We start from the raw sequence: 13,380 nt of genomic DNA, 5'->3' as shown, positions 1-13,380 counted from the left end.
TCTAAATTAATGTTACTATGGTATTTCATGATAAATGAGTTATTTGAACCAATGATTCTGTAAGTGCAAGGTTTCTTTAAAGTTATGAATGCACAATGCAATGTTTTGAACTTTGAACAGCCTGTGTTACAAGTGATGACCGTTTTGAGTTTTGTGTCTAGAGTTTTGAAAAATGACCACTAGGTTCTGAAATTAGTGCCAAAGTGATTGTAAAAAACTGTAATAAAGTTGATGATGAGACTAGAAAGAAGGAAGGGGGGGCTCCCGAGTGGTGCAGTAGCTGTGCCACTAGAGATCCTGGTTCGAGTCCAGGCTCTGTCGCAGCCGGCCGCGACTGGGAGACCCATGGGGCAGCGGGCTAGGGGAGGGCTTGGCCAGCAGGGATGCTCTTGTCCCATTGCGCTCTAGCAACTCCTATGGCAGTACACGGTCGCCAGGTGTACGGTGTTTGCTCCAACACATTGGTGCGGCTGGCTTTTGGGTTAAACCTGTTGCGACTCTAGGAGCAGTATTTTCATTTTTGGAAAACAAATGTTCCCGTTTTAAACAGGATATTTTGTCAGGACAAGATGCTAGAATATGCATATAATTGACATCTTTGGATAGGAAACACTCTAACGTTTCCAAAACTGTAAAGATATTGTCTGTGAGTATAACAGAACCGATGTTGCAGGCGAAAGCCTGAGAAAAATCCAATCCGGAAGTGCCCCAGATTTTGAAAGTGCTGCATTCCAATGAGTCCCTATTGAGCTGTGAACGTGCCATCAACGAGCTTACGCTTTCTACGCATTCCCCAAGGTGTCTATGGCATTGTGACGTAGTTTTACGCATTTATGTTGAAGAATAGCCGTAGGCGGCTACATTGCGTAAGTGGTCACATGGTGGCTCCGAGAGAGATTCTCGCGTAAAATACAGAGGTAGCCATTACTCCAATCGGTCCTACTGAAAAACGAATTGTCCCGACGGATATATTATCAAATAGATATTAAAAAAACACCTTGAGGATTGATTATAAACAAAGTTTGCCATTTTTCTGTCGATATTATGGAGCTAATTTGGAATATTTTTCGGCTTTGTGGTGACAGCAATTTCCGGGCGATTTCTCAGCCAAACGTGAAGAACAAACGGAGCTATTTCGCCTACAAAAATAATATTTTGGGAAAAAATGAACTTTGGCTATCTACCTGGGAGTCTCGTGAGTGAAAACATCCGAAGTTCATCAAAGGTAAACAATTTAATTTGATTGCTATTCTGATTTTCGTGACAATGTTGCCTGCTGCTAGCAAGGCATAATGCTATGCTAGTCTATGATAAACTTACACAAATGCTTGTCTAGCGTTGGCTGTAAAGCATATTTTGAAAATCTGAGATGACAGGGTGATTAACAAAAGGCTAAGCTGTGTTCCAATATATTTCACTTGTGATTTTCATGAATAGGAAGATTTTCTAGGAAGATTTATGTCTGTTGCGTTATGCTAATTAGTATCAGGCGATGATTACGCTCCCGGACCCGGGTTTGAGAGTCACAAGAAGTTTTAAGCGGACAGTTGCAGCGATGGGAGTTGCAACGATGGGACAACACTGTAACTACCAATTGGATACCACGGAATTGGGAGAAAAAAAAAAAGAAAGAAAGAAAGAAAGAAAGAAGGGTTTTCTCTTTATTTAATCATTATACGTCTGTATGTTTCTGTTGTAATTGAAATAATTTTAACATTATTTGCTAGATAGAACCTTCTGACCAAACCCAGATTGACATTTCAGAGCCATATCGAGATTCCATCCCGCTAAAAAAGTTAATTTACTTAGGATTTTAATGCTCTGCACTTTAGTAACATTAAAGGTTAGGACCTTAATGGGTTATGGAAGAAGAATTCACTACAAAACCTTTCTGAGATCTGGAATTTGAAAACTGTCATGCTCAATATCTCAGAACTATGCTTGTTCATATAAAACCTTATAGTTATAGTCCCAAGGTCTCAAGACAGCATCTGGTCTTAGCCTCTCTTAAGGTACCATTAATGGACTGGAGAGGAGAGAGAGATGGAGAAGAGATAGGGATGGATACAAGGGAGAAGAGAAGGAAGGAGCGGTTTAGAGGAAAGCGGTAAAGCCAAGTTTCACTTGAACGGACAATAAAGTTTTCTATAATTTGGGGATTTTGTCGTTGATGAACAGAAAACCCCTTGGCTATGAGAGAGTACAAACCGTGGGAGGGCCGTATCAATTCAAACAGAGGGATGACAGATGGATGGAAAGACAAAAGAGGAAAAGAGACAAAAGTAGTGAGACGTCTTTCCAATACGAGGAACGAGGAAGCAGCTGATAAGGGTGGACACATGATACCCTGAGGATGAGTGTGTGTGTGTGTGTGCTGTCATTGGTACTCTCTAAATACAGAGATCATAGGGACTTCCTCTTTTAAATGCTCTGTAGGGTGTGTCCCTGTGTGTGTGTGTGTGTGTGTGTGTGTGTGTGTGTGTGTGTGTGTGTGTGTGTGTGTGTGTGTGTGTGTGTGTGTGTGTGTGTGTGTGTGTGTGTGTGTGTGTGTGTGTGTGTGTGATGTGGGAGGGAGGGGGCACTGATAGTGGAAACTTGGCCTAGTCCCTCTTATGGAAATATGAGACGTTCCTTGAGCCATCATAAAAATGTATCTTCATCGCCCCCCCTCTATCTGCCTCTATTTCTGACACTTTTTCTCCCACCATTCAGCCTTATGAAAGGGGGAGAGGAAATTGAGAGATATAGAAGAGAGGGTGACAGAGAGAAAGAAAGAGAGGAAGAAAAATTGTTATGGTGTTTTGGGGTGTCAGGAAAGCATAGAAAGGACAGTTGCCTTATGAATGGGGGAGTTGGACTTTTACGGTTAGAACAAATCTGGGAGGAGGACGGGGGTTAGACAGGGTATTTTGATGATGGGGCGAAAAAGAAGAGCGATATGGAAGAGAGAAGAGGGGAAGAAAGAAAGAGCTGAGAAAAAAGGATAGCAAGAGAGAGAGCTGGGACAGGTAATTAACACAGGCTCTTTATTTACAGCTGGTATTCACTGTGCCAGAAGGAATGTGGCATTTATGCCATAAAAACTTCCTAATGGGGGGAAAACAGAACAGGCGGAGAGGAGGGGATGGAGGGCGGGGGAAGGAGGGGGCAGAAGACATGCAAAAAGTGGGATGAAAGAATGAGGCAACAAGGAGAGAGGCAACAGAAGGAAGAGAGAAAGAAAGATGGGAGAGAAATGAAAGAGGAGAGGAAACAATATCTACAAAAGAAGAGCTCAGGAGTGTATTAGTGAGACGGGAGTTTATTAGTGGAGCACAGTGACAGATCAGAATATCATCAAACAAGAAAAAGCACAGACCTGTGTGTGTGTGCGTGTCTTGTGAGTCAGAGATGTGAAGTGTAGATGGAAAAATACTGGATGTGTATCTAGATGCCCCCAAGACCCTTTTCTATAGATCACTTCCCTTCCTTCTCCTTGGGGGCATCCTAGATACAAATCCAGTATATTTCTATCTACACCTCACATCTCTGACTCACAGGGCACACACACACACACACACACACACACACACACACACACACACACACAAAACAACCTCACACGCATGCACTGGCAGACTTCACACGGGCCAAGGCAGTTCGTTTGTGTCGGCGTGGTGTATTTGCATCGCTGGGCAAATTTTTCTTGTGCTCCTCTGTAATCAGCTCTTATATCTCCCAGACACCTGCCGCGAAAAACCTTAATATGCAAAACGTCTACACCCTCCTCCCCCACACCCCCATACCAGCTCCTCAGTCAATAGAAGACTTATTCACCTGCACCATCTCTTTCTCTCCCTCTCTCTCCCTCTCCCTCTCCCTCTCCCTCTCTCTGTCTGCTTGCAAATTTCTACATTCATGTATGTAAATTGAGAGTTCCCTAACCCAGGCCAAGGCTAGTTTCCTGGTACAGGAGAAGAATGCCTGGTCTGTCTTGTCTGATTTGAGTTGGGGAACTTGGGTTGCTGTTATGCTGTACATTTTGGCCTTATGACTTCATATGGAAGTGCTTCTGTTCCTCTTAGAGTAGTTCAAATCCCAAAGTGGGCCAAGAGTGTATGGGGGAGGTGTGTGTGTGTTTATGTGTATGTGTGTGGGTGTGGGTGTGAGGAGAGAAGAAGAGCCCCAACAGACACATAACGGACATAGGAGAGGGAGAGAGAGGCACTTTAAATGTGAGCGCTGCAGAATTCCCCTACCACAAGGGCACTCTCCGCAAAGCGTTGTCTTTCTCTCCTCTTATCCTTCTTTCTCCCTCTCTCTGCCCCTTTTCTCCCCCTTTTCATATTCTCTCTATTCCCCCCGCTCTCCCCCTACATCGCTCCCTTTTCTATCCATCTCCCTCTCTGCCCGTCTTTTTTCTCTCTCTCCCTCTTCCTTTTGCTAAAACAGTGGGACGCTTAACCTTGACAACAGTGAGATTTTCCCTCCTGAAAGTGACACACAAACACACACACATGCACACACACACACACTGGAGAAGTGCTTCGCCAGCACGGCGGCCGGTCCGAGGGACGGCTGTACCCTTCGAGGTGAGCAGGACACTGGGAAATGCAGCAACAACAAAACACACACACCCACTACTCCAGGCCATTCTCAGCTGCAGACCTTTAAAGGCCTATTGTCAGCTGACATTGAAGGCATATTGTGCTGGACTTGATGTTCTGCCACGTTTCATAAGCCTTTAGAACACCCTTACTGTAGTTCTCTCTCAGGGAACACAAGAGGGTGTTTTTTAATTCGCTTTTTTTGTTTTTGATAAGTCATTGAGTTGTTGATTGGATATACAGTGTCTGGATGTTTTTACCCACGGAGTTGCAGGACTGATGGCAGGTTGACTTGTCTGGTTTGGCTAGCTAGCTAGCTATTTTTTGGCATTTAAAATATGCATCCCAGCACTGGGTGCTTCTTGATCAATGAAACCTGACTGCATTACTGAAATGGCAGAGAGCTCATAGGGAGGATGACGACTGTTCTGGACTGATGTGTGCTGGGCTGTTAGCGCTGTAGCAGCCGCAGAGGAACCACCCAAGTAGGTGCTACACGTTAGTTGTGGAGGACTATCAAGTCCAGGCTACAGAGAGGCTGAGGGGAGGGCGACATCTGGGTCAGCAAGCCAACTCCAACACCATCATCTGGAATCAACTCCATCACCATCATCTAGCATCACCTCCATCACCATCATCTAACTCAGTTTAGGAGCCTGTGATTGCTGATCTTCTGAGGGAGGCCTGCTCTAGACTATGACAATGTAGTCCTGTCCTTTGTTTTGTTACGTGTTATATGTGTAACCCAAGTAAGCCTAGTAGGCTAGGTCTACTGTGTAGGCTAGGTCTACTGTGTAGGCTAGGCCTACTAGGTCATACTTGCAAACATTAGCAAAAGTTTAAGTTTAACCCGGACCTCCGTCTCAAAACGCAGATCAGTCAATTCAAATCGTTGACGTAGTTACACGTGGTCTAAAGCTATGTTAGCTGTTCTCATCAGATAACCTGGCAGACGTAGCCCTTTCCTAACCTGCACAGATGGCCGTGATTATATCCGGTTCAAATTCCATAACAGCCCATTCAAATCGTTGACGGAGTTGGATGTGATCCAACACTTGTTCATGAAAATGCACTTAACAGAAGTCCAACGGCACGTTCTGATATCAAATGTGTTTGACTGATTGGTCATACGCCTCAGTGTAGAGCCCCTTCCCACTGGGCAAACATATGTTGAATCAACATTGTTTCCACGTTATTTCAACCCACCAAAAACTATGTGATGATGTTGAATCAACGTGAAAAACTGATTGGATTTGCAAAAAGTTATCACCGTGAGGGCATTTCATATTGTTTTCACCCAACTTTGAGCTATTTCTGAAACTATCCGCCGCCATTGTCGCAACCCCTATTACCAGCCTGTTCAACCTCTCTTTCATATCGTCTGAGATCCCCAAGTATTGGAAAGCTGCCGCAGTCATCCCCCTCTTCAAAGGGGGAGACACCCTGGACCCTGTTACAGACCTATATCCATCCTGCCCTGCCTATCTAAGGTATGATCTCGCCATCACGGTTGACAACTCCATTGTGTCCTCCTCCCAGAGCGCTAAGAACCTTGGCGTGATCCTGGACAACACCCTGTCGTTCTCAACTAACATCAAGGCGGTGGCCCGTTCTTGTAGGTTCATGCTCTACAACATCCGCAGAGTACGACCCTGCCTCACACAGGAAGCAGCGCAGGTCCTAATCCAGGCACTTGTCATCTCCCGTCTGGATTACTGCAACTCGCTGTTGGCTGGGCTCCCTGCCTGTGCCATTAAACCCCTACAACTCATCCAGAACGCCGCAGCCCGTCTGGTGTTCAACCTTCCCAAGTTCTCTCACGTCACCCCGCTCCTCCGCTCTCTCCACTGGCTTCCAGTTGAAGCTCGCATCCGCTACAAGACCATGGTGCTTGCCTACGGAGCTGTGAGGGGAACGGCACCTCAGTACCTCCAGGCTCTGATCAGGCCCTACACCCAAACAAGGGCACTGCGTTTATCCACCTCTGGCCTGCTCGCCTCCCTACCACTGAGGAAGTACAGTTCCCGCGCAGCCCAGTCAAAACTGTTCGCTGCTCTGGCCCCCCAATGGTGGAACAAACTCCCTCACGACGCCAGGACAGCGGAGTCAATCACCACCTTCCGGAGACACCTGAAACCCCACCTCTTTCAGGAATACCTAGGATAGGATAAAGTAATCCTTCTCACCCCCCTTAAAAGATTTAGATGCACTATTGTAAAGTGGCTGTTCCACTGGATGTCTTAAGGTGAACGCACCAATTTGTAAGTCGCTCTGGATAAGAGCGTCTGCTAAATGACTTAAATGTTAAATGTTAAGGTCTTCGAAAGCCAAGTCAACAAACAGGTCACTGACCATCTCGAATCCCACCGTACCTTCTCCGCTGTGCAATCTGGTTTCCGAGCCGGTCACGGGTGCACCTCAGCCACGCTCAAGGTACTAAACGATATCATAACCGCCATCGATAAAAGACAGTACTGTGCAGCCGTCTTCATCGACCTTGCCAAGGCTTTCGACTCTGTCAATCACCATATTCTTATCGGCAGACTCAGTAGCCTCGGTTTTTCTGATGACTGCCGTGCCTGGTTCACCAACTACTTTGCAGACAGAGTTCAGTGTGTCAAATCGGAGGGCATGCTGTCCGGTCCTCTGGCAGTCTCTATGGGGGTGCCACAGGGTTCAATTCTCGGGCCGACTCTTTTCTCTGTATATATCAATGATGTTGCTCTTGCTGCGGGCGATTCCCTGATCCACCTCTACGCAGACGACACCATTCTATATACCTCCGGCCCGTCCTTGGACACTGTGCTATCTAATCTCCAAACGAGCTTCAATGCCATACAACACTCCTTCCGTGGCCTCCAACTGCTCTTAAACGCTAGTAAAACCAAATGCATGCTTTTCAACCGTTCGCTGCCTGCACCCGCACGCCTGACTAGCATCACCACCCTGGATGGTTCCGACCTTGAATATGTGGACATCTATAAGTACCTAGGTGTCTGGCTAGACTGTAAACTCTCCTTCCAGACTCATATCAAACATCTCCAATCGAAAATCAAATCTAGAGTCGGCTTTCTATTCCGCAACAAAGCCTCCTTCACTCACGCCGCCAAACTTACCCTAGTAAAACTGACTATCCTACCGATCCTCGACTTCGGCGATGTCATCTACAAAATAGCTTCCAACACTCTACTCAGCAAACTGGATGCAGTTTATCACAGTGCCATCCATTTTGTCACTAAAGCACCTTATACCACCCACCACTGCGACCTGTATGCTCTAGTCAGCTGGCCCTCGCTACATATTCGTCGCCAGACCCACTGGCTCCAGGTCATCTACAAGTCCATGCTAGGTAAAGCTCCGCCTTATCTCAGTTCACTGGTCACGATGGCAACACCCACCCGTAGCACGCGCTCCAGCAGGTGTATCTCACTGATCATCCCTAAAGCCAACACCTCATTTAGCCGCCTTTCGTTCCAGTTCTCTCCTGCCTGTGACTGGAACGAATTGCAAAAATCGCTGAAGTTGGAGACTTTTATCTCCCTCACCAACTTCAAACATCTACTATCTGAGCAGCTAACCGATCGCTGCAGCTGTACATAGTCTATCGGTAAATAGCCCATCCATTTTTACCTACAGTAAATGTTTTATATGTATAATAATATTCATCCACTTTTTCACATATGGGTTATTTTAATCAAGGATCAATGACCAACAGTGAACAGTGTTTTCCTTAACAAAAATTCTTGACGCGAGGGGGGCTCAAACCCACAGTTAATGTGGCCTGTCAATGAAGCAATGATGAAGACGGTATATGACAACTTAAATGTTGTATAGACCTACTTTATATTTTCTTCCTTAAAAGCGCATGTAAAGTATATCTGGAACGGATGAGCAAAAACGTGGGATTTTGTCATATACCTGTATGTGAAAACTTCTAACGTTAGTAGCTAGTAGCCTAGTCAAGGATCTTGAAATATTGGTACTCTACACTTGAGACAGACCAAGTAGAACAAAAGTATCATTGTCAGCTAGTGAGGTTACCATAGGCCTAACGTGTGCCAGGTTATCTGGTGAGACCAGCTCCAATGTAACGTTCTATCACATGCAATGACATCGACAATTGTAATTGGCTGATGCCAATGACAAGGGGGTCCAGGCTAAATTGTAAACTTTTTCTAATGTTCCGAAGTATGGACCTACTACGTTTATGTTTGTTAGTTTCTTAACTATTTATTTAAGAGGACCACAATTCATCCTTGATGATTTTAAATCCATGCACGTGTGATTGTATTGTGTTTTAAATTGTCAAAGCAATCTATCTAGTCCACTAAGGGGAACTCACCCTTTCCAGGTAGTGTATGTATACTGTATGTTTGGTCTCAGGACAAAAAATACTGAGTGAGCTGACAGGTAGTGAGTAGTACTGAATAAGTGTCGCACTTAACGGTGTCCTACCTCAACAACATTAGCCTTATTAAACTGTGCATCACATTAGTTTTCAGGCGAGGCTATTGTCGCACAGCAGTAAATGGGTGTCGCACTAAAAGCGGTTCTACCTCAAAGTCGTTGGCCTTGTTGTAGTGCATGTTGAGGGCTCGGTAGAGCTCGCAGTCACGGCTGACGCTCATCTCCTCCACTCCGGTGACACCGTCGTTGATGGCCTGCCGGGCAAACTTCTCCATCTGGATGTAGTAGAACTCCCGGAAGTTACTGAACCACTTGATGAGCTGGGATGTGATGCAGCGGTTAAACTACAGGAGAGGAGAGAGAGGAGAGAGGCTTTAATAATAAGGATTATATGACAATACTGTTAGAATGCATTTTTTCACACTATAGAAGTTAACAGGATTGGGATCAAATCAGAATTTTGGAATGAACCTCAATTCAACTCATGAGTTGATATTTGAATTGAATGGCCACACCTCACAGGATGTCGAAATTGAATTTGAGTTTGTGACAGGAAATATAATTTAATTCAGTGCAATTCAATGAAATTGCACTCAGTCATAGAACATGAGTGTTTCATTGAATCTAACAGGTCACACTTCCAGACACCAAAGAACATGTCACTTTTATCTAGCACCAAAGACCATATCACTTAGAAACAATGTTCATATACGTTTTTAACCTTAGTGTGTGGAAAGGCAATTATATTTTCTCGACAAACAATGCAGTTATATTAGACGCTACCTTATTGTGTTATGTGTTCTAAAGCCACAATCTGTGATTGGGGCAAAGATTTTGTGGACGTGTACTTTTTGGATGTAATGTAAACCCATTGATTCTTGGAGAATGTAACCCCGCCCCCCATGGTTACAAACAATACAAATGTAAACCAATTTAAAACATATGGGATAATAGCTCTATCACTTAGCATAGACTTGTTCCCAAAAATGTTAGCTAAAACTCAGCTGTGTGCTTAACATGCAGCTAAGCTAATGACGGCAATTTGGCCCCCTAGTCCTTGCATCCAAAGCCTTGTTAGTGAATTGGAGGGTGGGAAGTAACATTATTCAGATCACATCTCTAAGCTTTTTGTGACAAGAAGCCATTTTGTCTTGATTTTCAAATGATGTATTTTAGGTTAAACTAATGCATTCTGGGAAATGTAGTATTTACCCCATATTAAACTAAATGTAGGTGATTAATGAAATATAACAACTTAGGATAATATTTGCATACAGATTTTGTTTTTCTTGATCATTAAATTGAAGAGTTTGTCCTGAAAATTGTACAACATGTTTATTTGTATAGACTAGACCTAATATAAAATAGAAGAGGCATTTGAATTTCAATGAGTTTAACTGAATTAAATTATATTTCCTTTAATTGAAATTGTGATTCTGATCGTTTTTACTACATCAAATTCAATTCAAATTCAAGAATTGAATTGGAATTCAGGAGGCATTCTCAATTCAATTCTGAATTGAGCCCAACCCTGGTAGTTAAACTGTGAGAGATAAAGGGTCAGAGAGATTTTAAATAATAAATATCATAATTATGAAAATAATTATTTAATAAATAATGGTTATTTATTTAACCTGGATAATTAATTGACATCATGATAATACCAACACTGATAATATTGGATTATTTTATTTGACATTATAAAGTATATAGGGCCACATTATTGTGCAGAACCAATTGTTTTAAGGCTTTCTGGGCTCTGTGATGAAGACATCAATGTTGAGCGTAGTTAAGGGGGCATAGGGGGATTCATATCACATCAGGGAGTCTGGAGGCAGGATGATAACAGAGAGAGAGAGATACAAGACAAGAGAGAGAAAGACCGCAGCAGGACTAAGAGAGAGAAGATAATAAAGAGAGACATAAAGTAAGACAGAAGGAGAGAGAAAAAAAGAGCAAGCGTGTGTGTCTGTTACTCTTTTCCCTGAGGGACCGGACCTCCCCCTATCATAACCGGGGCTGGGAGGGGAGCGACCACAAACACATAATTGACCAGGAAAACGATTAAGTCATCATCTAAAGCTCCCTTGCCCGCAGGGGGCTCAAACATGTACTTAACCCCATTCACCATTTACCCTGCACTGCACCCTGCTTCTCCAGACCTCTCAGGCTACAAGAAAAGAAAATAAAGTGGGAAAAGGAAAAAAAAGTGAGGGAGAGAGGAATAGAGAGAGAGATGATGAGTGCTGAGAAGGTCTGGCTATCTGATCTGTGTGGCTGCATGGATTCAATAGGACATAAACCTATTAAAGGCCTAGTGGCGCTGGAGCTGTCTTCCGTTTTGCCTCGCTACTGAAAACACATTGTCCAAACAGCCAGACAGGGAGATAAGGACCTCAGGGCCCAGCACAGTCCCCAGCCTGGACAGTCACACACACATACGCACACACATGCACACATGCACGCATCCCTCAAAACCCTTTACCTCAGCCCTCAGCCCCCAAAATCCTTTAACTTATTCCTCAGCCCTTCCCCCTCCTCTAAAAGCCGTACACCCCCCTATCCCCCTATCCCTGCCCCGCCCCTACACCAACTCCCCCACTCTCACCCTCCACCCCTCCTCTCTGCTCTTTTTGTGATTCTGTTAGAATAGGAGACAAAACGTTACTAAATGCTGAGCAACCACTCGCTGGGGTGGGAGAGCGGTTTTGACATGGAGATTAGGCTCTGGCTATTGTTCCAGAACACATTCTCATCTGATCCGGGCCGACACACACACACACATGCACACACACTAGCGCAGGCTCACACACGGCCTCATTTGAGCTAAGCATGGGCTGGGACAGAGAAGAAGGAGAGAGCAAAAAAGGGAGAGATAAAATGAGATAGGGAGAGTATGAGAGAGAAAGGGACTGGAGGGGGGGAAAGGAGGGGTCACTCTTTTCTGGAATGGTCTGTGGGTGACATAATGGAAGGAGGACTGAAAGAGTATGTCTGCCTGACATTGTTTGGCATGGTCGGGTGGGGAGGGGAATGGGTGGGGGTGAGGGATTGGGTGGGGGTGAGGGGAGGGGTGAGGGGTGGGGAGGGGAGGGGTGAGGGGTGGGGAGGGGAGGCGAGGGGGGGGGGGGCAGAGCGGTGAGGCCTAAAGTGCAGGGTTAGCAGAACAGCGGGCGGGTTAGAGTTAGGAGGGGGAGGGAGAGGGGTGTAGAGAACTGCAGGGCTGGACAATAGACCTGGGCAGTATAGGAACGTGAGCTGTCAGCAAGCAAGGCTCATGACATCGAAGTGTCAAACAAACAAACTACTGACTCTTACAATTACACACACACAGGGGCTATTACTGTACACAGGCAAGAACCAACATCCACAACACAGACTCTGAGACAGACACACTCATGCACATACATTTGCGAGTTCACTATCACAGATACGTCACTACTCAGACACATCACTCTCTCTTGGATGGGTTGGAGTGTGTGTGTGCGTGCGTGCGTGTGTGCATGTGTGCGTGCGTGCGTGCGTGTTTGCGTGTGCGTGTGCGTGTGTGTGTGTGTGTGATTGAGGGCTGCATACTGAGATTAAAGTCAGTGAAAGAGATGTCATCACTCACACTGGAGACCTTTAGTGTCACTTCATCCCTCTGACTGATAGACTTGTCACTTTGGACAGGGATGGCTTTCATTATACAGGCTAGGCTTTATACCTCAACATCTATCTGACACAAAGCATGGTTAAATCTACTGTATGGAATATCTACTGTACGCGGATGAAATGTGGTTTAATCACATGTTACATGTATACAGAGAGAGAGAAAGAGAGAGATTCAATGTGTGTCTACTAAAAGTCTTTGTTGCTACAACAAATCAGGTACCCATTCTTGTTTCATTAAGTTGCTTGTGGGGGGATAAATATCCCCTGATATCAGCTAGGGACCAGAGTGTTCAGTGGTCCGTCAGTGTTCTGTCGGGGGGAACTATTTCAAAGCAACACATCACCGGGACTCCTAAATCTGAGCCAAGAGAGACATGAGATGTCCATGGCCTGTTGGAGTGTGTGTGTGTGCCTGTATGTGTAGGCGTGATTAGCTAAGAGGGGAACGAGAGAGGAACGGTGAGAGCGTATTTCTCACACTCACACTCGAGAGCCTACAAAAGGTCAACCTTAAGCGTTAACTATAAAGGAACAAAACAAACACACGCTTCCCTACCATGCAACCTACATAAAACTATGCACACAGCGCCAGAGAAGGAAAACACTCTAGTCCCAACGATTAAGCTCTTTTCAACACCGAAACAAAATCCTACTCATTATCTGTAAGACAACAGGGACATTCACTATACATACAAAAGTATGTGGACACCACTTCAAATTAGTGGATTTTGTC

The 13,380-nt window shown here is 44.9% G+C and overlaps 1 protein-coding gene across 1 annotated transcript in view; it reads right to left on the bottom strand.

Moving 5' to 3' along the window:
* The window catches only part of LOC115108023 (prospero homeobox protein 1-like), a 56,562-nt gene that overhangs the window by 21,052 nt on the left and 22,130 nt on the right, over window positions 1-13,380 (bottom strand). The window contains 1 exon segment of the mRNA XM_029631891.2: window positions 9,143-9,337. Coding sequence (XP_029487751.2) covers window positions 9,143-9,337 — 195 coding nt within the window.

The sequence above is a fragment of the Oncorhynchus nerka genome, linkage group LG24, assembly GCF_034236695.1.
Source record: "Oncorhynchus nerka isolate Pitt River linkage group LG24, Oner_Uvic_2.0, whole genome shotgun sequence".
NCBI lineage: Eukaryota > Metazoa > Chordata > Actinopteri > Salmoniformes > Salmonidae > Oncorhynchus > Oncorhynchus nerka.
The sequence above is the reverse complement of the archived record's forward strand: the minus strand, read 5'-3'. Positions and strand labels throughout refer to the sequence as shown.